General features: G+C 32.2%; 3 protein-coding genes across 3 annotated transcripts; 1 reads left to right on the forward strand and 2 right to left on the reverse strand.

The window, feature by feature from the left end:
* The first annotated feature begins 5,676 nt into the window (after window positions 1-5,676).
* LOC143590945 (high mobility group B protein 3-like) lies at window positions 5,677-6,740 on the forward strand. Its single transcript, XM_077071279.1, has 7 exons — window positions 5,677-5,759; window positions 5,827-5,916; window positions 5,995-6,052; window positions 6,291-6,335; window positions 6,402-6,482; window positions 6,554-6,643; window positions 6,717-6,740. Exons 1-7 carry the CDS (start codon window positions 5,713-5,715, stop codon window positions 6,738-6,740), a joined length of 435 nt encoding a protein of 144 aa, XP_076927394.1. The 5' UTR covers window positions 5,677-5,712.
* Window positions 6,741-14,566: 7,826 nt separating this feature from the next.
* Window positions 14,567-15,016, reverse strand: LOC143590946 (uncharacterized). Its single transcript, XM_077071280.1, has one exon. It carries the CDS (start codon window positions 15,014-15,016, stop codon window positions 14,567-14,569), a length of 450 nt encoding a protein of 149 aa, XP_076927395.1.
* Window positions 15,017-18,403: 3,387 nt separating this feature from the next.
* On the reverse strand, window positions 18,404-21,438 carry LOC143590949 (protein GET1). The gene is made up of 7 exons (XM_077071284.1): window positions 21,325-21,438; window positions 21,179-21,258; window positions 21,029-21,099; window positions 20,056-20,126; window positions 19,907-19,988; window positions 18,726-18,775; window positions 18,404-18,595 (listed from the first exon to the last, which is right to left on the reverse strand). Exons 1-7 carry the CDS (start codon window positions 21,436-21,438, stop codon window positions 18,524-18,526), a joined length of 540 nt encoding a protein of 179 aa, XP_076927399.1. The 3' UTR covers window positions 18,404-18,523.
* Window positions 21,439-26,742: the final 5,304 nt, after the last annotated feature.

Below are 26,742 nucleotides of genomic sequence, written 5' to 3' on the forward strand. Positions count from 1 at the left end.
AAGTGAAAAAACCGATTCCGAAGCAACCGTTGAAGCTTGGACGCTTAGCAAGTCACAAGACATGGCGGAAAGAATAGGAAATTCGTTTTGCTTTCCTTTCCACCATGCCAAAATGTCAAGGTTGCGAACGTCCTCGACCGTTTCACCTTCTCCATAGTTTGCTCCACTCTATCGGCCAAGTTCACTAGCTGGTGTGTTACCCCTTTGCCGCTTAGCCGCCGACTCACGAACCGCATTCATCATGTTTATAAGCTTGTCCTTGCATGGCTTACTTGATGTTGCTTTCCTCACAAAAGTCGACTTTGAGCTTGGACCATAAATTTTGATGTAATGGTCATAGATTTCTTGAAGGGATTTGTTGAAAGAATCCTTTGCTTCCGTCGACGCCATCGGATCAATCTCGTGCGCACCCATGTTGTCATATATTTCCTCGATCAACGCCTCAACCCCGGCAACATTTATGTAGGGGTTTAAAGCGGCGGCACAAGTAAACACGGGTGGTATTCCTTCAAAATATTTTAGGAACTTCTTATTCATTGGGTCAACAATGTGCTCGAAAAGGTCATTTTTGTTTTCAAAGTCTTTGAAATTCAAGGAGATGTTGTATAATTCTTGTAAAACCCAACAACTAGTAGGATAGTAAACCCCCGACAATTTAGTTGTTGCGGTTTTAAAAACATCAAGATACTCCAAGAAGTAACCGATATTATCCCAAGCACCGTTTGGAAACATATCGGCTTCGCAACGATCCACAAGCGTTCTATGAAACGCTTGTATAGTTTGTTTTTGGGAAAAAGCACAAGCGAGCATATTACAATTCAAGTTCCAACGGGTTGGAACGTCCCAATTCGGCCCCAAATATTTTCTATCCACCGACTTGCAATAGTTTTTGTATTCAAGATGTCTTCTTTTTCCACTTTTGAAAATATCTTGTAACATCAACCTAAATAATCTCAAACCGCCCTCCATGGTTTCGTTGTCAAGACCATCTTGAACAACCAAATTGATAATGTGGGCAACACATCGAGTATGAAAAAACTTTCCGTAGCAAAGTGGTGTATATTTTATATATAACTTGTCTACCGCTTTTGTATTGCTAGATGAGTTATCAAACGACATTGAAAATTTTTTTTTCCTCAAGTTAAAAGTGGTTATTACCTCATCCAAAATTTCAAACAATATTTCGGCGGTATGTGGAAACGGAAAGTTTTCAAACGCGATGGCGCGTTTCATCATTTGCCAAGATACCGGATCGATCCAATGCGCAGTTACACAAAGGTATGATTCCGGTAACCCATGGGGTGCCGACCAAACATCGCTAGTTAAGTTGACACCCGTTTGTAAAGTGTCAAAAAAATCAATCAAATCTTTTTTGGCACATTCCCACAACTTTAGACAATGACGTCGAAGAGTGGTACGACTTACATTGGTGTAGCGCGGTTGAAGAGTCTCTCTAATCAAGGCCGTCAATTGAGGGTTGTCGAAGTGGTTAAACGGAAAACCTTGTTGAATCACGAACTTTGCCATCCTATCGTGAACCGCTTTCACGTTGTAACGAAATATTGCCCCATCTTTACCCAATTCGGCTTGGACCGTGGCGGGAACTTCTTTCAACGCCTTGCAAAATTTCTTCTCGATGTGCTTCTTTAAATTAGAGTTTGAATCATGCTTTAAACAAGTGCCACACAATTTGCAACGAGCCTTAATGTCTCCATTAAGCAACTCAACCAAATCCCAATTCCGCCATACTTCTTCGTTGCGGTTATGAGGGAGGATCTTTGCAACTCTGGCGTCATTTTCGGCACGAACCGGGTCAATAAAAACGGAGTCGGTAGCCGCCGCCTTTCTTTCGCCCTTGTTTTGGCTTGCTATAACAACTAGTTATCGAGTGGTGGTGGAATGAAAGTGAAAAAAATTGGAGTGTAAAGTGTAAACCGATAAGTTTTCTTGATGTTTTTGAGTTGGAGTGGTAAAACAAGTGATCATCCAACCCTTTATATAGTTTTCTAGCTCAAAAACCGGTTCCAACGGCTATATTACCGTTGGAACCGGTTACAACGGCTTTTTTTAGGAAAAAACCCGGCGGAACTGGTTATTTCGGGTAGGAACCGAAATCGGGTTGGAACCGGTTCCGGGTAGGAACCGATTTTTTGTCAAATACATGGGTCCGGGTAGGGTTATCTGGGTATTATAATACCCTAACCGGGTACGAACCGGAACCGGTTCCGGGTCGGTTCCACCGGTTCGGGTCCGGAACCGGTTTTTTTGTGCATGTCTACTCCCAATATGATATTGGGAAGGTGGTCTGAAACGCGTAAATTTATAGGACTGTTTACTAATCTATACAACAAAATTAGCCGTCTAATGCAACCGAGTGAGAGTGATGATCTTCAAATTTACCAATTCACCATCCAGTAATGGAAACTTGAGGTGTTGAATAAGCACCGGATTGTAAAAACGTGGGATGAGGAGTACTTGTGGCAAATACTCCAGTTATGCTCAAAATGAATCGAGATAATTTCACCAAACTTAGAGGGCACATGGCCAAAGCGTACCGAAAGTACTTCGTCCAGTGCATGCATCTCCTCTAGTAGCTCAGATGCTCATAAGGGATCGACATAAATGTGTTCGGGCAAGATGATTCACCACAAGTCACACGTCGACCACTCAGAAGGGACCAAGGAAAAAGAACAACCACCGATGTCGATCCAGAATTTGGCGCCGACGTCCATAAAGTATTAAGTAGTATCGTGACGGGAGCGAAAATTTCTAAACGAAGGTTAAGGGACTTGGACTTTCTTTTCAAGGATTTTAGTAATCTTTATCCAGGTTGTTAAACGACATCTGAAAAATGCTGGCGCTTATTCTAGAAGAAATGTAAAAAAGATCAAAGAAAAAGAGAAAGCGGAAGAGACGGGGCAAAATTATAAATTTTGTTTTCCTTATTTTTTAATATGCTTAACATTCTTTTATTATAGAAATTATCTCTTAATTTATATTCTTGTAGTAAACTATAAAATAAAAAAGAAAGAAAGAAAAATAATTCGTTGAATTCCTTATTCATTTGAACCACAACAGGCTCAAGCAGTTTAACAAGGTTCCAACAAGAGTACAGTTAGCATCTAGTCAGCATTGCATATTACAATATTACTGGGAAATTCGAAACAGGACTTCAACGACAACACACAATCTAACGTAGCTAAAACTTATATAATCAAAATAACTATAGATAATTATTTCTATTTTTTACAACCGAGTAATATCATAAAGCAGTGGCGGATCTAGGATAAAATTTGAGGGGTAACCCAATTTTTTATTATACACTGATACAGGACCGTCATCGAGAATTCAAGAGCCATTCGAGGCCCGCCCTATACGAATGGAAAAATGGGCCCTAATTTTTAATTTTTAATGGATTCAATTTCTTACAACTCTAGTTGTTTGTAACAACATCTTGACCTGACTTATTTTGAATAAAATTTATGTCGAAACGTAAAACTGATTATTTTTAATAAAATTTATATCAAAACATATACAAAAATAAATACATCATAACAATTTATTTGAGAGATAGAAAACACCATTATTTTAAAGTTATAAAAGAATAACAGTAAAAATGTATCAAACTGTGGCTAAAACAAAAACGTAATACATATTTATTTATATTTTTTTACCTGTGAATTAAAAATATATTAACATATAAATAAAACAATAAAGTAAAAAATTAAATGAAGTATAAATATATATTTAATTTATATATAAATAAAACAAATAAAGCCAACTAAATAAACTATACCAACAAATATATAAATAAATAATATTTAGAAATCCAAATTATTGATAAACTAATAACTTTATGTCTCATGTTATTAATATTAAATATTTTAGAATTTTAATTTAATAAATATTAAAAGATGAAAGGACAGGACAAATGTAACTTGAATGCTTTTGTACTTTTTACCTTGTAAACATAAATACACTACAAAACAAAACTTCATCTTCATCGTCTTGTAACTGTGTATGGCCATCGGAAAAACAAAATAAAATCCGATAAAACCTTCGACGCTTTCTTTCCTTATATTTTCAGGGGTATCTTACTATTTGTTCAAGGGTAACCTAATACACCAAAAGAAGAAGAGAAACATAATTTTTTACTAATTTTATACTTCATCGGAAAAGTTGAGGGGTAACCCGGGCACCACCTGGATAACCCATAGATCCACCGCATAAAGGATAAAAAAAAGGGTATAATTTAGGTGAAAACAAAGAATAAGGGTAGAAAAAATAAATATACTGAAACCTTTTACCTTTTATGTTTAAACTTTAATGCATAGATATTGATGAGTCATTACCACCCCACCAAACTAACACGTATGGGCTAGCACGTGCATGTGTTTATTAGGATCTTGACACGTGGCATCAACGTTCATAGAAGAAACGCAAATGAAAACACAAAGGAGTACACGGATCGGCGATGTGGCATCTAAACTACTTTGTATTATTGCTAATTTGCTACCACGTGTGACTTATAATAAATATACTATAATGAAGATGTGTATAATAAGAAAAGATCTTTTCAATTAATTGCGGTATAATTCTTAATTATGATTATTTATAGGTAATTATTAAAGATTTTTGTCTCAAACCGATCATAAAGTGTCTTCTCTCTATTTAAAAAGTAGAGGATTCATAGGAATATCTTATAAAATGCAGCTATAAAAGTATGGGTGTTTTTGATATAAGGTAATTAAATGAATGAAAAAATGAAATATTAGACACGGTAGCGTGTAACATGGTTACTTCCAAAGCCAATTAGTGCTGGCATTGACCTCACTTACCACTGATGGCATGTAACAACATGAGCCCCCACAACGATCAACTCTATGATGGTGTTTGGATTATGTGGCAAGCATGGACTTAAGGGAAATAGACTTACCTCGTTGTGGGCCTGAAGTCCAGTTGGGAAGTCGAGGACCGTAGACGGACAAGCAGAGGACTAGGTGGGCTCATTCTCTCGTAAACATTATTACATACATATATTTTTAATACGGTTTGTGGTGGTTTGTTTTTATCGATGAAAATGTGTGTTTTTTGGGTTGTTTGAAATATGATGTGGAGCTGATGTTACATTTTGTGAAAGATTGTTGTTGTCGATCATCTAAGTACTACTGATCACAAGTTGCTTTGCTGATGCGGTTCCAACTAACGTCTGACTCCTACTGATCTGCAACAATGTTAGTCCAGAAATTCAAAAACATAAACCTAAGTCTAAAACATCTCATGTTGTTAAATGACTCGAGGCTCTCTTTTGATCGAACAATAAAAGTAAATGTTTTTTCATTAGTTAAGTGAGCATTATTATCATGCTAAAAATTTCACAAGTCGAGGTTAATTCACATTACTTGTTATCTGAAAACAACATATCGTTCCCAATGTAAAACCTTACGAAACAATTTCAGACTTTCTTAAAGAAACTAGTTGTGTATGTTATTTAATACCCTAGTTGTTGAGTTGATAAATTTGATAGGATAGTATGTGTAATAGTAATACACACAGCAAGAGGAATAATACACTAGACTACACCCAACCAAACCATATCCCTTCCCTTATATTATTCTCCTTCCACTCACTTGTTTCTTCCTTCTTATCTTATAATTGTTATCTAATAATCTATCCCCCTTCCAACTCACTGAGTTCACCCCGAGTCACGTCATGAAGGGAGCCAAATCCAAGTCTGAATCCAAAAAACCAGGCAGCAGGTAAGGCTGTGTCTTAATAATAATATCTCTCTCTGTATTTTATTTTAACGTTTTATGAACTCGTCAGGCTTTCGGTGAAGAAACGAGAAGCTCCGGCAAAGAAGGCCAAGGATCCCAACAAACCCAAACGCCCTGCCAGTGCCTTCTTCGTCTTCATGTATGTTTCTCTTATGCTATGTTAGATCTGTTTGATCTTGTAATTATATATATATATATTAATTACGATCGCATACAGGGAGGACTTCCGGAAACAGTACAAGGAGAAGCATCCTAACAACAAATCCGTTTCCGTTGTAAGAATCGCCTGCCTGCCGTTGACTTTTCATAATTAATAAGGGTTTGGATCAAATACAAATAAAATTAACATGTTAATTGTGAGAATCAAGTAGAGTAATTATGTAATTATAGAGTAATTTTACTCTAATGTAATTATATAATTAGTTAATTTCATTTGTACGTTAACCTTCCTCTAATTAATAATAATAAAATTATTATGATTATTATCTTTATTTGTGAATCGTGAATTATTAGGTCGGGAAAGCTGGCGGTGAGAAATGGAAATCCATGTCTGAAGCCGTAAGCGTTATTGTTTTGAATTTGTACATTTTTTTCTTTTGATTGATTTCGGATGTGTGAATTTAGGAGAAAGCTCCGTTTGTAGCGAAAGCGGAGAAGAGGAAGTCGGAATATGATAAAACTCTCCAGGCGTACAATAAGAAACTGGTAATTTCAAAACCTACAATTCGTCGGAAAATTGAGATGAAAACCTAAAATTGTGGATGATAATTGTTTAGGCTGAGGGAAAGCCTGATGAAGAGGAGGAGGAAGACGAATCAGACAAGTCCAAGTCAGAAGTTCATGATGACGACGACGACAGTGGAGATGTAGTTAAACAATTTTATTATTATTAACAAAGTTATTGAACAATTAATTGATAATTTGTTGGGTGGTTTGTAGGATGAAGAGGAGGATGATGAATGAATGAAGAAGATATGTGAGTTTGTAAAAGTATGGTTGGTTGTGTTACTTTTAATGGAAGTTTAATGTTGTGGATTGTAGTGGTTGGTTAGAAAATGAAAGAATAGTTTCAGTCTGGAACTAATATCTATCATCATCCTATCTGTAATTTTCATCCTTAATTTCATGCTCTCTCAAATATCTTTGAATCCATAATATATGCAACAATTAAATCAAACAAGAAACAAATTCCAGGTCATTCATGCTATTTGGCTTTGGTTTCAAGCCTATAAAACTTGTATTGAATCCCTAATGGGACTAATGTATATAAGAAAGAAAAGGAACAATAAGATGGACACAGTGACTATCCTTGAGGATAATTAGTCCGCACTACAATCCTTGATGAGCTAAATCTTTAAGGTCCTCCCACCACCTCCTCAAGTTTAGGGAACGAAGGCAACGAATCAAGAAGTTTAGAGAACTAAGGCAACGAATTAGCGCAACTCACATGAATTAAGCGTTGCTTACGCATCTATTGGTGTAAGTGTTCATAAAAGAATCAACACAACTCGCATGGATTAAGCCTTGCTTCCACATCTATTGGTGTAGGTATTAGTAAAAGACTAGGCAAAACTTACAGGAATGAATAAGCCTTGCTTACGCATCTATTGGTGTAACTATTCTATTCGTAAAAGAGTGATATGGTTCACAAATAAACAAAAAGAACTAAGAGCATTCTTAGCTTATTCCCTATATTTGTGTGAGGAAGTTTTGTAAAGTATATGGTATGGTTATAAGTGATTGTTAATTAGTAGATAAGAGAGAATATTATATGGAAAAGTTAAATTTGGGATTTCACTATTCATACAGTATAATTTTGTAATATTTTCTGAAAGTGGTTGTGAGTGAAGGAGACAGAAGATAATGATAAAAATATAAAAAACATTATTTAATTAAGCAGAAGATAGAAAATAAAGTGATTTTTAGTTTAAATATACGATATATACGAATATATGGTAGGGAATAGGCTTGGAATGCTCTAAACAAACCCTAAAGATTAGTAGCTTAAACTTGTTAGGTGTTGACCAGCTCTCATAATTCTTTTAATGGCGCGATGTTCGGTTATTTTGCACCTGAGCATGATCAATGTCCGTTGCTGGTCTACGTGCAATTTGAACTTCACGATCCGATTCGTGGATATATTAGTTTGTAACAATAAACTCATGTCATCTTTTGTTAAAACCTTTTGTGGATTTGATGTAGAGTAATTTAGACTTGAAACTTTAAATTAGCCTCTTATGGCATCATGTTTTCCCTCAAACGGACTAAGTTTTGCTTTCTGTAAAGGGAAATGGCACATATTCCAAAACGTTCGTCAAAGGAAAAAATAAATATCTCACTTCACCTTTAAACTTGAATTGAAAGGATAGAGTAGTAGTTTAGTTAGGCCTGTAAATGAACTGAACATTCGGTGGAAGTTCGTTTATGTTCGTTTATTTAATAAACGAACAAATACGAATAAAAAATTTATGTTCATTTAATTAAATGAACGAACATGAACACATGTTCCGTTCGTTCATTTATGTCCATGAACGTTCATTTATGTTTGTTTATTTATGTTCGTTCATGTGTTAATAGAAAATAATTAAATATTTTTTTGGATAAGTTATCTACTTAGAAAGTTTTGTATTTGTTAATTTGTGTTCATTTATATTTGTTTGTGTTTATTTATGTTCGTTTATCTTTGTTGAATTATGTTAAACGAACACAAGTGTTCAGTTCTAAATAAACGATCAAAAACTTAAATATTCTTTCGATTAAGCATTCGTTTCCGTAAAGTTAAATGAACGAACACTAGCATACCCTTGTTCATGTTCGTTCGAATTGTTTACATACTTTTATTATTCACGTTGATGAATATACCGGTCTCAATTTCTAGGCTTTGCCGATTTTATTTGTGTCCGTGGACCGTTCGTGAATACATTCATTTCCTTAATAAACGAACACCAACATCAAATCTCGTTCGGTAAGTGTTCATAAATCGTTCATGAAAAAATTATTTCATTAACGAATGAACATGAACAAGGTCTTGTTTGTGTTCGTTCGGTTCGTTTACAGCTCTAAGTGTAGTTAGGACCGCATAATAACATATTCTATATAAGAGGATTTGAAGAAAGAACAAGTATAAAGAAGTGAGAAAATCGAAATGAGAATATATATACTAGGTTTTATTTCGTATTACGGGGTTATTTTACATTTTTCGGTTTTTAATAATTATTTTTTGAATTTTAATTTTCTTTATTGTAAGAAAATTAATAATATACTTGGGTTTGATGACTAAAGGGTTCACAAATAAATGATATGTTATAACCCGTTTAAAAGCTATCTGGGTTTGGTGACTTATGACCTGCTTATTTTTTTTACTACAAAATTGTTTCTTAATTATAAATAATATCTTTTTAAAAAAAATCAGATATTAATTTTAGTCTATCCCTATTTTATAGGATTTTCCTATCAAATATTTGGTAATATTAATTTTTAATTTAATGATATGTTATAACCCGTTTAAGAACTATCTGGATTTGGTGAGACCCATACCCGTGAATTCAGGTCAAATGCATGAGAAGTCTTCATTTACAAATAAAGTAATCTGGTTGCCTGAGAGAATTTAGGAAGCAACCAGAGAGTTTTTAAATGTTTCGTTTATATATATACTAGCTTTTAAATGTTTCGTTTTTAATATTTATTTTTTGGATTTTAATTTTTCTTTATTGTAAGAAAATTAATAATATACTTAGGGTTTAACGATAAAAGGGTTTTACAAATAAATGATATGCTATAACCTGTTTAAAAGCTAACTGGATTTGGTGTCCCATGACCCGCTTATTTTTTTTTTACTATAAAATTGTTTCTTAATTATAAATAATATCTTTTTTTTAAATCGGATATTAATTTTTAGTATATCCCTATTTTATAAGATTTTCATATCAAATATTTGATAAGATTGTTTTTTAATTTAATGAGATGTTATAACCCGTTTAAGAGCTATCTTGGTTTGGTGATACATATACCCATGAATTCGGGTATAATGAATGAGAAGCCTCCATTTACAAATAAAGCAATCTGGTGGCTTGAGAGAATTTAGAGAGCAACCAGAGAGCTTTTAAATGTTTCGTTTATATATATATATATATATATATATATATATATATATATATATATATATATATATATATATATAATACATGAGACATGGGCATATTAATACACCTATTTTTTAAGTAATTTACAACTTGTAAAGCATAAGGTACATTTTCGATAGCATGTAAGATAGGGGCAAACTTGTCCATTAGAAAATATGCATACAAATAGTTACAACATTGCCCCCTCAACTTTACTCAACTTTTGTAAATTTAAGAAATAGTTACAACTTTGAACCTTCATTTTTACCCATGTATTCCTTTTCATTTTAATTGTAAACCAACTTCCCACCAATGATTTTCCAGCGGCCGTAACTTTTTCATACGTTAATATATTTTCCTAAAAATTGCACCATAAAACTAAGCATTTTATTGCCTTTAATTTGGATATTTTATTGCTATAGTTTTTTCAATTAAAAAAATTAACACGTTACGTTTGGGCGTTCACAATTCGGTTTTAATGGTTTCTAAGTTAAACCATGAGTCAAACCATTGGTTCGATTTTTTTATCATTGAAAACCAAAACTGAATCTTTGAAAATTTAAATTGAATCGTTACTAACGGTTTGGTTTCACGCATGGAGCTTCAATAATAAGTTTACAGTCATGTCCGGTTTTATATGGCTGATTTTTGGTATAAACTGTAAGCCAAACCGTTTGATATGGTTTGAACATTCAGAAACCTGCTAACCAAAAGTGATGATTGGTTTAAATGTTTTCAAGATTTCAAACGAACATTGAACATCCATAATTGTTACATAATTACTAAGATTTGTGTATCCCGCCGCATCGCGCATGCACCTTTCTCTCTCTCTCTCTATACATATATACACACACACACACACACTAGGTTTTATCCCTTGATTACGGGGGTTGTTTTTGCATTTTTCGTTTTATAATATTTATTTCTGGATTTTAATTTTCTTTATTGTAAGAAAGTTATTAATATACTTTGGGTTTGATGGTTAAAGGGCTTAAAAAATAAATGATATGTTATAATTCGTTTAAAAGCTATCTGGATTTGGTAACCATGACCCGCTTATTTTCTTTTACTATAAAATTGTTTCGTAATTATAAATAATATTTTTTTGAAAAATCGGATATTAATTTTTAGCACGTCGCTATTTTATATGATTTTCATATCAAATATTTGGTAAGATTAATTTTTAATTTAATTTATCCCTCATATTACGGGGGTTGTTTTACATTATTCGTTCATAATATTTATATATTTTTTTGAATTCTAATTTTATTTATTGTAAGAAAGTTAATAATATACTTAAGATTTGATGATAAAAGAGTTTCACGAATAAATGAGATGTTATAACCCGGTTTAAAAGGTATATGGGTTTGGTGAGACCCGAGATCCGCTTATTTTTTAGTATAAAATTGTTCTTAATTATAAATAATATTTTTTTAAAATCATATATTAATTTTTAGTATATTCCTATTTTATAGGATTTTCACATCAAATATTTGGTGAGATTAATTTTTAATTTAATGAGATGTTATAACCCGTTTAAGAACTATCTGGGTTTGGTGAGACCCATACCCATAAATTCGGGTCAAATGCATGAGAAACCTCCATTTACAAATAAAATAATATGGTGGCTTGAGAGAATATAGAGAGCAACCAAAGAGTTTTTAAAGGTTTCATTTATATTATACACACACACACACATACTAGATTTTATCCCCCGTATTACGGGGACTGTTTTACATTATTCGTTTTTAATATTCATATATATATATATATAGATTTTAATTTTATTTATTGTAAGAAAGTTAATATATAGATATATAATATATAAACAAAATCCCTAAAATCCTATGTGTCGCGATGTGGTCGCTCCCCTATTTTATGGAAGCCACCAGATTGCTTGATTTTTAAATGGAGACCTCTCATTGATTAACCCAAATTCATGGGTATGGGTCTTACCAAAACCAGATAGCTCTTAAACGGGTTATAATATCTCATTAAATTAAAAATTAATCTTACCAATTATTTGATATGAAAATCCTATAAAATATACATATACTAAAATTTAATATCCAATTTAAAAAGAAAAAGATATTATTTATAATTAATAAACAATTTTATAGTAAAAAAACATAAGCAGGTCATGGGTCACAAAATCCAAATAGCTTTTAAACGGGTTATAACATGTCGTTTATTTATGAAACCCTTTCATCATCAAACCCTAAGTATATTATTAACTTTCTTACAATAAAGAAAATTAAAATCCAAAAAATAAATATTAAAAAACAAAAAATGTAAAACAACAATTTTCTTAAGCCATCAGATTGCTTTATTTGTAAATAAAGGTTTCTCACGCATTTGACCCTAATTCACGGGTAAAGGTCTCACCAAATCCGGATAGCTCTTAAACGGGTTATAACATCTCATTATATTAAAAATTAATCTCATAAAATATTTGATATGAATATCCTATAAAATAGGGATATACTAAAAATTAATATCCTATTTTATTTTAAAAAAATATATTGTTTATAATTAAGAAACAATTTTATAATAAAGAAAATAAACGGGTAATGGGTATCACCAAACACAGATAGCTTTTAAACCGGATTATAACATATCATTTATTTGTGAAACCATTTTATCATCAAACCTCAAGTATATTAATTATTAACTTTCTTTCAATAAATAAAATTAAAATCCAAATATACATATATAAATATTAAAAACGAATAATGTAAAACAACCCCCGTAATACAGGGGATAAAATCTAGTATATTAATACATTGCGTACGAATGGAGGCCTCACGTCGCCTCCCCCCTCGTGCCACCAGATTACTCTATTTCAAAATGGTGGCCTCTCATTGTTTTGGGTTTTTTTAAAGGATTTTGCGGGTCAATGGGTCTCATTCGGATCCTCCAAACCCACATATCATATAACCCGTTCATTCAACATTCTAATACCTAATACCTTTCACAATCGCTATCCTCCCTTCTGAATTCACGATATCGTTGGCTAAACCGGTGATCTATCCATATTTATGGTTTTAGGTATGATTTATTGTTGAAATTGACTTGTTTTCATGTTTTTCTCCGTCAAAGTGGAGGCAGTTGCAAACCCTATTAGTTAGGGTTTTAAATTTGATATCATCTTCTTCTATTGGTTGTTTAGAGTATAGCACAAACCATGATCATAATTATGTTTACAAAAGCTTTATACATACAAAGATTATAGCTAAAATAATGTTTCTTTATGATTAAGAAGCATAAGCTTCTTTACATACAAGAAGATATAGTCAAAAATAGTTTCTTCACGATTAAAAAACATTATATGCAAGAGATATAGTTAGCATTTATATTTCTTCATACTTAAGAAACACAAAGTTTTACATATGCAAGGGATATAGTTTCTTCATGATTAAGAAACGTAAGATTTTGCATAAAAGGATTATAGTTAATTGACGTTTGCTCTTAAAGAAGAAACCTATCATAAATGTTTCTTCATGAAGAAGAAACTCGGCACATGAATCGTAAATAAACAGAAAGACTACATGTCTAAATATATTTCATTCAAACAAATGATCAGTCAAGATTTAAAGCTATTAAAACAAGACTAAAGGTCTGTAGCTGGATCAAGAGACAATCCGGATATTTATAAAAACATATTTTATTATAGGTCCATAATCATTCATTCACAAAGATTTTCAAACGAGATCACCACATCATTCAGAAAAGACAATCACAGGTGAATACGTTAAACCTTTATAGTTAATCATTAAGATAAACAGGTTGTTTATCTTAACAAGTCAAATGTTTATATGAGATTACGTGATCTCTAAATTTAAGGGATTACTTAATCCATAAGTTACAAGGTAAGAAAATAAAAGCAGCTCAGACCGAGTATACATGTCTCTGGATCCAAACATATCTGTCTAGCCTGTCAATCAATGCTACGTGGCCGTAAGCTAGCAGTCATAACAAAAGTTCTCCAATGGGTATTAGTTCCCAGAGAACCATAATTGTGTGTGTATGGCAAGTAGCACAAATCCCAGAAATAAGAGACGATTTTGCTGAGTGTGTTCAAGAAAACTATCTTGTCAAAGATTTATTAAATGTTTTAGAGTGAACGATTCACTAGCATATCGCTGACGTATTCCCCACCCCCTCCCCCCCATTACAGGGAAACAGATTTAGCACAAATAGCTAGGAATCATAGTCACTTATGGAGTTAGATGCTATGGAGATGACTCAATTTTAATTATTAAAATATTGCAAGCAAGATCAAGCATGGTTTGTAAATCAAACACTCGGGTATTTATTATTTGAGAAGTTTTTCAAAATAAATTAATATTTTGTTATAACCAAGTCTTCCGCTAAATAACTCGCAACTCTGATATTTTTACAAAATAGGTACCAACTATGGGTCACATGCCTAGGCACTAAGTCGGGGTGTGACACGTCGCCCTACCTTTTTCTTCTATCATCATATTGTGTAATATGATACATGCATACATAACAGTTGTTAGCATTTTTGGTTCTCAAGCCCGCGTCGGGTTAGCTACAATATGCCATTTTTTTAAGCACACAAAATGCTCGCCCTCGATATCCTTTCTCGCTGCCTCTTGAGCTTTTTGCGAATACCTTATGTTTTTCATCAATTGGAGACGAATACTAGTGGTAAATACCATCAACAAGATAATAACCGTATTTATATTTTACTCCATCAATCTCAAAAGAATAATCAGGTGCAACCCCGCTTTCAATGTCGTTGAATAATGGTGACTGTTCCAGAACGTTCAAGTTGTTATTCGAACAGGCAACACCAAAATACACATGCCATATCCACAAATCTTGTGAAGCTACCACTTCCAAAGCCACTGTTGGATGACGATGATCACCTCTCAGGTACTGACCTCTCCAAGCAGTTGGACAATTAAACCACTCCCAATGCATACAATATAAGCTACCAAGCATTTCCGGAAAACCATGTTTAGATTCATGCACTTCGTATAGTTGTTGAATGTCATTCAAATTGGGTTTTCTCAGATATTGGTTCCCATAAATCTTGATGACATACTTACAAAATTTGCACATACTTTCTCGTGCGGTTCTCTCATACATTCTCAAATACTCATCCTATGCGTCGGATGTCATCCCGTACCCCACTTGACGTAGTGCAGCAGTGCATTTTTGGTAAGTTGTAAAACCTCTACGTCCTCTTGCATCCATCCATTGTCAAAAAATGGGTGGTAGGCTTCTAAATCTTTAGCTATCTTTATGAATAACTCTTTGCTCAAACGAAAACGTCTCCTAAACATTGTTTCGTCATATATCGTATTGTCGCCAAAGTAATCAGCTACTAGGCGCTCGTGACCCTCTTCACAATCTCTGTTCAAAGCAGCTCTTCTCGTTTCGGTGTCAAGTTTTCGCCCTCGTCGGTTACTATAGCGATTACGGCAGACACGACCGTGTGAATAAAGAGCGGAACGACCGAACTCGACTCATCATCGGATGAAAAGTCCATAACAAACAAAGGTTTGAGTTAAGAGAGATTTGCAACTTTTTGATTGGAAAAAATGAGAAAGGGGTTTATTTATATGGTTTAATAAATTATTTACTTAAAAAAACGTTAGAATTGTGAACCTTAACGGTTATATTAAATAAAATATTGTTTTTTTTTTTTGGAAATTATCAAATCAAACGTATTTATCCACAATATTCTCAAACATATTATCAAATATATCAATGAGTTGGGCGGCATTTAATCCACAACTTTTTACATCGCTCACCCACCCCAATATGAAGGTGGTGGTGCACACCATCGACACCGATAGCCACATATTCAATTTCAACGGCAAATTGTGGACTATACCTGATAGTCTAAAGATGCCTAGGATACTGGAGTGGCAATTGGGGTTTCCAATTACTGATTCTGTAATCCAGATGTTCATTTCATCAAAGTTCCTTCAACATAACTATTCATACTTACACATGCATAACATAGATTAGAGATTGAACTCATAAGGTGAGATTCTTCCACTGCTATATATCCAGAGAGGCGTTGACAGGGTGTTTGTGGATGCCGTTTTCGATAATTTACATCATGTTTGCATCAGTTACACTTAAGTCAGACATGTTTTAATAAAACATGAAATTTATGTGTTTCCAGGTTTGGGGAAAGATTGCTTCAAAGATTTACAGACCAGTTACTGGAATAGACTACAAAGATAATCATATCATATTCAACTTATTATATCATCACAGCAACTCGAGTCATCCTGTAACGCTTCTGTTGCCAGAGCTATAGCAGTGACGATTCTTTTCTGCTACGTTTGTGCATACTTGTGGATCTTCTTTGTAGCTTCTCAAACTTGGGGACCTAAAGTGAAATCATGTCTTACCACATAGACCATCCATGTAATTAACCCAGTGCACACGTAGGTCGGTTTATGTTCACCAAAATAATTGCGTACTGAATACATCTTTCTCATTACAATATTTGTAGTTCAGAATCTAAGTGCCAACCCACAAGTTAGTCATGTGAAACCAACGCAATAGGGGTGAGCAGAAAACCGAATTAACCGAAAAAACCGCACCTAAAAATCCGAACTGAAGCATTAACTGACGGTTAATTTTTTGTTTTTTTGAAAAACCAAAATTTAGGTTTCAATTCGGTTGTCCATTTTTAAAAAACCGTAAAAAACCGAACCGATTGATGATGATAAAGATTATCAAGATGATAAGAAATAGACTCAACTTTTAAGATAAATAAAATAGATGATGAATGAAGATCAAGACTAAACTTTTATTGCTTTTAGACTTTTAAGCTCTATTTAACAACTTTGTATTCATATAATTCCATGTAACACATGCCTATTTTTGTTTTTTAAATTCAATATATATGTGGATTGTTGTACTCTAACACGTTCTTATACAAGCTTAAAATAAGCATTTTTATTTTTTAATTTTTTTTTGCAATGCAACACATAATTGAAAAAAAACCCGAAAATAACCAAACCGAAAAACCAGAAACCGAACGGTTTGCATATTCAAATAACCGATTACTTCGATTTCGGTTTGGCTTTCGTCTAATAACCAAACCGAACCGTGCTCGGCCTTACAACGCAATGACCTAATATTACAACACGTTGAAGATCGTACAATCGTCGACTCTGTTTCGGCTGTCTTATAGATTGCTTTAACCGGATCTGCTATTGCTCCACGGTATTACTGTCAGTGCATATGTCAGTTTTCAAGATCTGGCCGTGTCGTATCATTTCTCAGGCTGTGGTGCCAATGGTGGCATAGACATCTGAAGCTCATAACTTCGGACGTATGATTCGTCTGATATGAAGCTCATGACTCTGGATGTGCGGCCCATCAGATCCAAAGCTCATGGCTCAGGGCCTGTGGTCTGTCAGATTCAAAGCTCGTCGGCATGGCTATGATAGTTACGATTTAGGGGTTACCCTTCCATGTTGCATAGTTTGTTGGTATTGTTATTTAATTTCCAAACAGGTGAACTTTTATACAAAGAAAACTATAATAAATATTTTTTTTTGAGAATACATGTTTGCATACATACAAGCATAGATAACATGTTATCAAATTCAGTACACAAAACTAAAACATTTTTTTAATAATTTGCTTATTTTCTAATCTTAACAAATCTTAAGCATGGCAAGTGACAACTACTGCTACTAGCAAAAGATAGAAATTTTGATGGTAATCAAAATGTCATAAGACAGGTCACCATGGTCAATGGCCAATTCTGTATATATTTTTATCAGTGCGTTGGGTTAGGTTGACAAAATTAAGCATAACTCTAATAATATACACTTTCAGATAAAAAAATACACACAATGATAATCAGATTAACAATGTTCCAGCTCAACTCATGCTAAAACCTAAAACAAACTTCAAAATCTCCACACTTTGATTTCTTTTTTGTTTGCCTTAATATTGCCCAAAATATATGGTCATTCAAATGTTATGCTTACATAACATATCAATCAATCAATCAATCAATCATGCCCAGTGAAATCCCACCGACAGCAAAGCTATAAGTAGGGTCTGGGGAGGGTGGGATGTAGGCACACCGTACCTCTATCCAAAGGAATAAAGAGGTGGCTTCCAGAGAGACCCTCGGCTCTAAGTACATGTGTATGAAGCAAAATAAAGGAAATCAAAGTTTAACAGTTATATAAAAACTACTACTAATTATAATAATATTAATAATAAGTTCACAGTTTAACAGCTATATAAAAGCTAATAATAATTATAATAATAATAATATATGTAAGGGAAATACCATTATGGTATGTGACCTAAATAAGTAAAGTCTAAGCCCTAAGGCTATAAGCCTATAACATACATCTGCCCGAAAGAAATATAATTCTTAACTCGATCTAGATAATCATATATAAGCACGAGCCAAAAAACATATCTAACTGCCACAACTACACAAGGAATAATCATAACACAAGGATAACATAAAACTGTTTTTTTTTCTTTTTCAGATATTGTTTAGGTAACAGTAAAGAAATAACCTGAGCACGGTATCTGACCTTCTCTATGTATCCATATTATTAAAATTGAGAAAATCAACATAATCTTTTTCCATGCAGTCTACTTGAAAGCTTTGTTGCAAAAGTATTTGCCAACTCTGTTGGATAATATCAACCAAGGTATAACACCAACCTGCAACCAATTAATCCTTGTTGCAAAAAACAATTCTTACCAAATAATTCAAAAATATATTCCCTAATCTCTTTCAAAATTTATAAAAAAAAAATGTAAAAAAGATGTATCCAAGTAATTGGTATTTTACCATTACGCTGCCGTTGACAGAACCTCCAGTTTTCCAGGATAAAAACCTCCCTGCAATAAAATGTGATCAAAGTCTGATACTTGGAACAAACAAACGCGCACATATACATTTAGGGGTGAGTTAACAGGATGCGGCGCGTGGGCGAGGGTATATGTGTCCGCAATAATTACACAGAATCACAGATATGTAAATAATCACGCAAACTTGTATAAATATATTACGAAACTTATATAAATAATCACGCAACTTGTATTATGATTACACAACCAAAGTTTATAATTACACACATACATTATTATGCAACCTATTTTAATAACTATATATATACATAATTACGCAACTTATGTAAATAATTAACTGATGATAATTATGCAACCTAATTTTATAATTACGCATACTATACACAAAGTTTAAAAAAAAGTCGACTTTTAAAAAATGGTATAGCAAGGCTCTACTCAAAATCTCAAACTACAGAGATTAAACGCCCGTTATTTTGCTGATTTTTTTTTCAAATAATGCCGTATAAAAATGTTATCAATGGACACTTGAAAAATTCAACAATGGTAGGCTATACCAATTTTACCCCTCCAACCCTTTTTTTACTTGAAAAATTGAAGGCATGGCGGCAGCCTCCCATGATCAAATGCCAAACTATGGTTCATTTGGCTCCTAACTACTTGATAGTTATTTGAACTCAATCCTATATATATGTGTGTGTGATATGAACCCCAATCCCATTAAAGTGTATTCCCACCTAAAGCAATCAATCAGAGTATTGCACAATAAGTAGGGGGGCAGTTATGCTAGTATCGTCAGTACCCTTTGTTTAATTGCATATCGTTCATTTGTGTTTTATTTTGTAGTGTGTGTGTGTTCATTTGTGCTTGTGTGTGAGACAACAATTGTATACAGTTGTGTGCAAGATCATAATAAACAAAAAAAAGGAAAACATGTGCTCTTTAATACACTTGACGGTAAAGCTGTTTTTTTTTTTTTTTGAAAAGAAGCGTTGGGTGGATATTGAAGTCTAAAGCATGTGACAAACTTTGTTCAACTTGAATTTAACCGATGGTAAGCTGGTAAATGTATCATCTTTGAATTACTTCTAGATTCTTATGCGGACTCCATATGTGGATATTGAAGTCTAAAGCTCATCGCAAAAAGGGTAAGAAAATAATTACCAAACGGCTGCACAAGTTCTTTGGATATGGCAGCCACGGGAATCCGCCAAAAGCACCAAATGAATATAAGATATGTAAGAATCTGCCAAAGAAGAAACTAATAGTTATATCAGACTCAATTAATAAAACCAAAATATAAACAAAATCACCTTTGAAATCATCAGCATTTTCTCAAACAGGGCGATTGAAGTTTTTATCTCCTTGCTGGCCGACTCTTGACCTGCATTATCATGTAAAGTTGCTATGATATAGTCTAGCAGATGAGTTAAACAGAAACTGATTATTAACGGTAAATTTCTGCTAACTGATTATTAACTGAGCTCTGAAATGAAGATCTAAAACCAACAGTAACAAACAAATTAAGTAGGCTTGTAAACGAACCGAACGCACACGAACAGAGCATGTTCGTTCATTTGTCTTTTAACTGAACAAATGATAGAACGTGAACGATCAACGAACGAGGTTTTCTTGTTCGTCTGTTTGTTAAGAAAATGAATGTGCTCAAGTTCGTTCGTTAACAGTATAAAAAGAGCAGTTCACGAACGCATACAAACCAAGGTTGCAAAAGTCGCTAGGCGGACCCTAGGCGGCCGACTGGGGAGTTGGGTGTACTCGGAGTACTCGGAAATGGTGAATATAAACAAATTTAATTTTTGGATATTAAATATATGTCAAATATCATAAGTATGCTAATATTTATAACAAAATAAGCGAATATCGATATAAATAAGAGAATATGTATTTTTAAATACAAAATTATTCTAAAATTTGCTAATCATTAACTAAAAAAAGTGATATTTTTTTATAATACTATAGAACTATGAATTATGTTTTCTTTTTTAAGTCAAAACCGGCTCAAATTAACCGACTATATGTGATTTTGGCTGAGGTTGACCACATTTGATGGATTCTCAGTAACTAGTCGGAGTTGAAGAAACTCTCCTCGGTGCCGTACCCTGTAGCGAGTACTCGGCCTTGGAGACCTATTTTTACAACATTGATACAAACACAAACAGATGAATGTATATAAACCAACATATCTGAGCAAACATCAATCTATCGGGTCTAAAAAATTGATAAACTAGACTAGTTGTGTTGATGTCCTAAAGCAAAGGATGATACTTTTTGCAAGCTCTTTCTCTTTTGCTGACGCCAGTCTCCTGAGCTTTGCAGATTGAGCAAACGTTGAAGGTCTGCAACATGATGAAAACCCTTTTCCATGTTATTATTAAAATTTGATATGAATGGAGTGAAAGTGAAGAGGATGCTTACTCTGACAAAGCAGCCGCCTCTTTCAGCAGCTGCCTGATTTCAGCGCGTAATTGTGCATCCTTCTCGGTGACAGAGGCTTTCTGATACATGTATGAAGGTTTGATTTCAAAGTCCGAAACCTAATTACAACAAAAAGTGCAAATTACCTTTTTGAGATGTGCTAAATAGGCGTCGAATAAGTGGAGAGTGAAGACGAAAACGAAGATGATTGGAGCGACTAGTGATGATGTCGTCTGGCCTTCTTCTAGGGTTTCTTCCATCATTATTTACATCTGATTGATGGGTGGGTGGTGGATTTGAGAAACTCACGAATAATCAATTTGAGTCCTTGTAGTTAGTCACGTTGGCCACTATTAATGAAAACTAGTTCGTTATGTCTAACAACTTGATGCTAGTTATATTATATTGCGATAACCAGCTGCCAGCCATCCAATCTTTCTATTTTAATAAAAGTAAATAATTACAGATACTTGTCATATTTTGGTTAATTCTCACAATTCTTTCCCTCAAAAATTAATAGCTTAATTTACGCTAATATATATATAAGAGATCAATAATTATTCACTTTTCTTTACACTTTATTTTTGGGGAAAATCTCTAAAATAGCCCATATACAAAATAAGATTCCAACTTTGTCCCATAAACTTAATATTTTCAAAAATGGTCATCTCTAACTCATCTGACCATATATTAGGAAATCTAACGCGTCTTTGATGACCTGTTAGCATAACACGTCGTCAAAGACGCATTGGATTTCCTAACACATGGTTAAAGACGCCAACCCGTCGTCAAAGACGCGTTAGATTTCCTAACATATGGTTAAAGATGAGTTAGGCCTCCAAACACGTAGTCAAAGATATGTTAGCATCAAACGCGTAGTCGAAGATATGTTAGCTTTTTTGTTTGTTTTTTTTAATATTATATTTTTATAATTAGTTTAACTTATATTTGTTTTTCTTTTATAACTTTTAATATATAAAATTTTATATTATTTCAAATATACCAACGAGAAATGTTTACTTTTATTTAAAACCGAGCGGGGTCAAATTTTATTTTTGATATTGATTTGGCACGGCTCGAGTTTGAGTTAGTTTATGTCGGTCAGTAGGTAAAAGTAAGCATGTCTCGTCGGTATATTCGAAATAATATAAAACTTTTATATATTAAAAGTTATAAAAGAAAAACAAATATAAGTTAAACTAGTTATAAAAATATAATATTAAAAAAACAAACAAAAAAAGCTAACATATCTTCAACTACTCGTTTGATGCTAACATATTTTTGACTATGTGTTTGGATGTCTAACTCATCTTTAACCATGCATTGGGAAATCTAACGCGTCTTTGACGACGTGTTGGCGTCTTTAACCATGTGTTAGGAAATCCAACGCGTCTTTGCCGACGTGTTATGCTAACATGTCGTCAGAGACGCGTTAGATTTTCTAATACATGGTCAAAGATGAGTTAGAGAGGGCCATTTTTTAAAATATTAAGTTTAGGGGACAAAGTTAGAATCTCATTTTGTAGATGAGCTATTTTGGGGATTTTCCCATATTTTTGTTATATCTATATATTTTTATTAAAATAAATATTAAAATATTGTTTTACTATATATTCCAAAATACTTGGTGAAATCCAAAAATCAACAACAAACCATGATTGTCAAAGATTGAAAACAATATATTTTCAGATGTTATTATTAACATGTTATCTATAATATATATAAACGAAAACCCTAAAATCTTATGTGTCGTGATGTGGTTGCTCCCCCCTTTTATGGAAGCCACCAGATTGCTTGATTTTTAAATGGAGACCTCTCATTGATTTAACCCAAATTCATGGGTATGGATCTTACCAAAACCAGATAGCTCTTAAACGGGTTATAACATCTCATTAAATTAAAAATTATTCTTACCAATTATTTGATATGAAAATCCTATAAAATAGGGATATACTAAAATTTAATATCCAATTTAAAAAGAAAAGGAAATTATTCATAATTAATAAACAATTTTATAGTAAAAAAAACATAAGTGGGTCATGGGTCACCAAATCTAGATAGCTTTTAAACGGGTTATAACGTATTATTTATTTATGAAACTCTTTCATCATCAAACCCTAAGTATAACTTTCTTATAATAAAGAAAATTAAAATCCAAAAAACAAATATTAAAAAACGAAAAATGTAAAACAATCATTCTCTCAAGCCATCAGATTGCTTTATTTGTAAATAAAGGCTTCTCACGCATTTGACCCGAATTCACGGGCAAAGGTCTCACCAAACTCAGATAGCTCTCAAACGGGTTATAACATCTCATTATATTAAAAATTAATCTCATCAAATAGTTTATATGAAAATCCTATAAAATAGGGATATCCTAAAAATTAATATCCTATTTTATTTAAAAAAAAGATATTATTTATAATTAAAAAACAATTTTATAATAAAGAAAATAAACGGGTAATGGGTATCACCAAACCCAGATAGCTTTTAAACCGGATTATAACATATCATTTATTTGTAAACCATTTTATCATCAAGCCTCAAGTATATTAATTATTAACCTTGTTACAATAAATAAAATTAAAATCCAAATATATATATATATATATATATATATATATATATATATATACACTAGATTTTATCCCCCGTATTATGGGGGTTGTTTTACATTATTCGTTATTAATATTTATATATGTATATTTGGATTTTAATTTTATTTAGAAAAATTGGATTTTAATAATCCCAACTATTTCTGTTATTGGTCGATAATAATCCTAACTTAGTTTATTCCTACAAGTGGTCTCAAATTTAAAAAAGTCGGCTCTCAATAGTCCCCCGTTAACCTAACGGTGTAAAGTTTTTTCTGAATTTCAAACTAATTTTTTAGGCTTTTGATCGTAAGAAGGATACGAATTGATTGATGTAAAACTTAGCTCGAAATGATACTCCAAACAGCTTAATTTTTGTTAATTTGAAGTTCAAATACCCGATTTGAGGCACTAATCAAGCCATTTGAAATCATTTCGAGCTAAGTTTTACGTTAATCGACTCATATCCTCCTTCCGATCAAAAGCCCTAAAATCAGTTTGAAATTCGGAGAAAACTTAACGTCGTTAGGTTTTTTTTTAACGGATGACCATTGAGAGCCAACTTTTTCAAATTTGGGACCACTAGTGGGAATAAACTAAGTTGGAATTATTATCGGCCAATAACAAAAAGTTGGGATTATTAAAATCCAATTTTCCTTTTATTTATTGTAAAAAAGTTAATAATTAATATACTTGAGGTTTGATGATGAAATGGTTTCACAAATAAATGATATGTTATAATCCGGTTTAAAAGCTATCTGGGTTTTGTGATACCCATTACCAGTTTATTTTTTTAATTATAAAATTGTTTCTTAATTATAAATAATATCTTTTTTTTAAATAAAATAGGATATTAATTTTTAGTATATTCCTATTTTATAGGATTTTCATATCAAATATTTGATGAGATTATTTTTTAATATAATGAGATGTTATAACCCGTTAAGAGCTATCTAGGTTTGGTGAAACCTTTACCCGTGAATTCGAGTCAAATGCGTAAGAAGCCTTCATTTACAAATAAAGTAATTTGATGGCTTGAGAGAATGGTTGTTTTACATTTTTCGTTTTTTAATATTTATTTTTTGGATTTTAATTTTCTTTTTTATAAGAAAGTTAATAATATACTTAGGGGTTTGATGATGAAAGAGTTTCATAGATAAATGATATGCTATAACCCATTTAAAAGCTATCTGGATTTGGTGACCCATGACCCGCTTATGATTTTTACTATAAAGTTGTTTATTAATTGTAAATAATATCTTTTTCCTTTTAAATTGGATATTAAATTTTAGTATATTCCTATTTTGTAGAATTTTCATATCAAATAATTGGTAAGATTAATTTTTAATTTAATGAGATGTTATAACCCATTTAAAAGCTATCTGGTTTTGGTAAGACACATACCCATGAATTTAGGTTAAATCAATGAGAGGCCTCCATTTAAAAATCAAGAAATCTGGTGGCTTTCATAAAAGGGGGGAGCGACCATATCGCAACAATAGGATTTTTGGGTTTTCGTTTATATTATATATATATATAAAACGAATAATGTAAAACAACCCCCGTAATACGGGGGATAAAATCTAGTCTATAATATATATATAAACAAAACCCCTAACATCCTATGTGTCGCAATGTGGTCGCTCCCCTTTTTCATAGAAGCCAACAGATTGCTTGATTTTTAAATTGATGCCTCTCATTGATTTAACCCAAATTCATGGGTATGGATCTTACCAAAACCAGATAGCCTTTAAACGTGTTATAACATCCCATAAAATTAAAAATTAATCTTACCAATTATTTGATATGAAAATCTTATAAAATAGGGATATACTAAAATTAAATACTCAAATCAAAAAGAAAAAGATATTGTTTATAATTAATAAACAATTTTATAGTAAAAAACATAAGCGGGTCATGGGTCACCAAATCCAGATAACTTTTAAACGGGTTATAACATATCATTTATTTATGAAACCCTTTCATTATCAAACCCTAAGTATATTATTAACTTTTTTAAAATAAATAAATTAAAATCCAAAAAATAAATATTAAAAAATGAAAAATGTAAAACAATCATTCTCCCAAGTCATCAGATTGTTTTATTTGTAAATGAAGGTTTCTCACGCATTTGACCTGAATTCACGGGTAAAGATCTCACCAAACCCAGATAGCTCTTAAACGGATTATAACATCTCAATATATTAAAAATTAATATCATAAAATATTTTATATGAAAATCCTATAAAACAGGGATATACTAAAAATTAATACCCTATTTTATTTAAAAAAAGATAATATCTATAATTAAGAAAAAAATTTATAATAAAGAAAATAAACGGGTAATGGGTATCACCAAACCTAGATAGTTTTTAAACCATATTATCACGTATCATTTATTTATGAAACCATTTTATCATCAAAGCTCAAGTATATTAACTATTAACTTTCTTACAATAAATAAAATTAAAATCCAAATATACATATATAAATATTAAAAACGAATAACGTAAAACAACCCCCGTAATACGGGGGATAAAATCTAGTACTATGTATATTGTAGAAAATTGTAAAGAAAAACAAAACTCGAATATGCTTTCATTTTACAAAGTAATTTTTTTAATCATTAAATTATAAACATATGCTTAAAAGTCGATCCATTTTTTTAACATCAGTCCATTTATCTATTATTATTGTTGTTGTTGTAAATTGTTATGTACATTTATAAATTATAAATATATGTTTTAAATCTATCCATTTATTTTTTCGATTATTTAGTAAACTATATATATGTTAAAATGTAATGATAGTATATACCAATCACTTTCAGGCATAAGAAAGTTTATCATATTTAATTTCTTAGTTTTTATCAAGGATTGTTTCGGGTTTATTGTGGAACTTAAATTTAATTTTTATAGATAAAAAGCTGGTAAATAGATTGTTTGGTACAAGTTAACTACATTTAAGTCA

The sequence above is a fragment of the Bidens hawaiensis genome, unplaced genomic scaffold (assembly GCF_021521415.1).
Source record: "Bidens hawaiensis isolate Kalapana, Puna unplaced genomic scaffold, B.hawaiensis_p1.1 tig00039075_1, whole genome shotgun sequence".
NCBI lineage: Eukaryota > Viridiplantae > Streptophyta > Magnoliopsida > Asterales > Asteraceae > Bidens > Bidens hawaiensis.

Bases quoted from the DNA above. Each gene is read 5' to 3' on its own strand.
- LOC143590945 (XM_077071279.1), top strand. From the start codon at position 5,713: ATGAAGGGAGCCAAATCCAAGTCTGAATCCAAAAAACCAGGCAGCAG. The intron at 6,053-6,290 runs GTAAGAATCGCC...GTGAATTATTAG, and splicing joins ACAACAAATCCGTTTCCGTT to GTCGGGAAAGCTGGCGGTGA. The intron at 6,336-6,401 runs GTAAGCGTTATT...GTGTGAATTTAG, and splicing joins GGAAATCCATGTCTGAAGCC to GAGAAAGCTCCGTTTGTAGC.
- LOC143590946 (XM_077071280.1), bottom strand. From the start codon at position 15,016: ATGTATGAGAGAACCGCACGAGAAAGTATGTGCAAATTTTGTAAGTAT.
- LOC143590949 (XM_077071284.1), bottom strand. From the start codon at position 21,438: ATGGAAGAAACCCTAGAAGAAGGCCAGACGACATCATCACTAGTCGCT. The intron at 19,989-20,055 runs GTGATTTTGTTT...CTTCTTTGGCAG, and splicing joins AAATGCTGATGATTTCAAAG to ATTCTTACATATCTTATATT. The intron at 18,776-19,906 runs GTAATTATTTTC...ATTTTATTGCAG, and splicing joins AGAACTTGTGCAGCCGTTTG to GGAGGTTTTTATCCTGGAAA.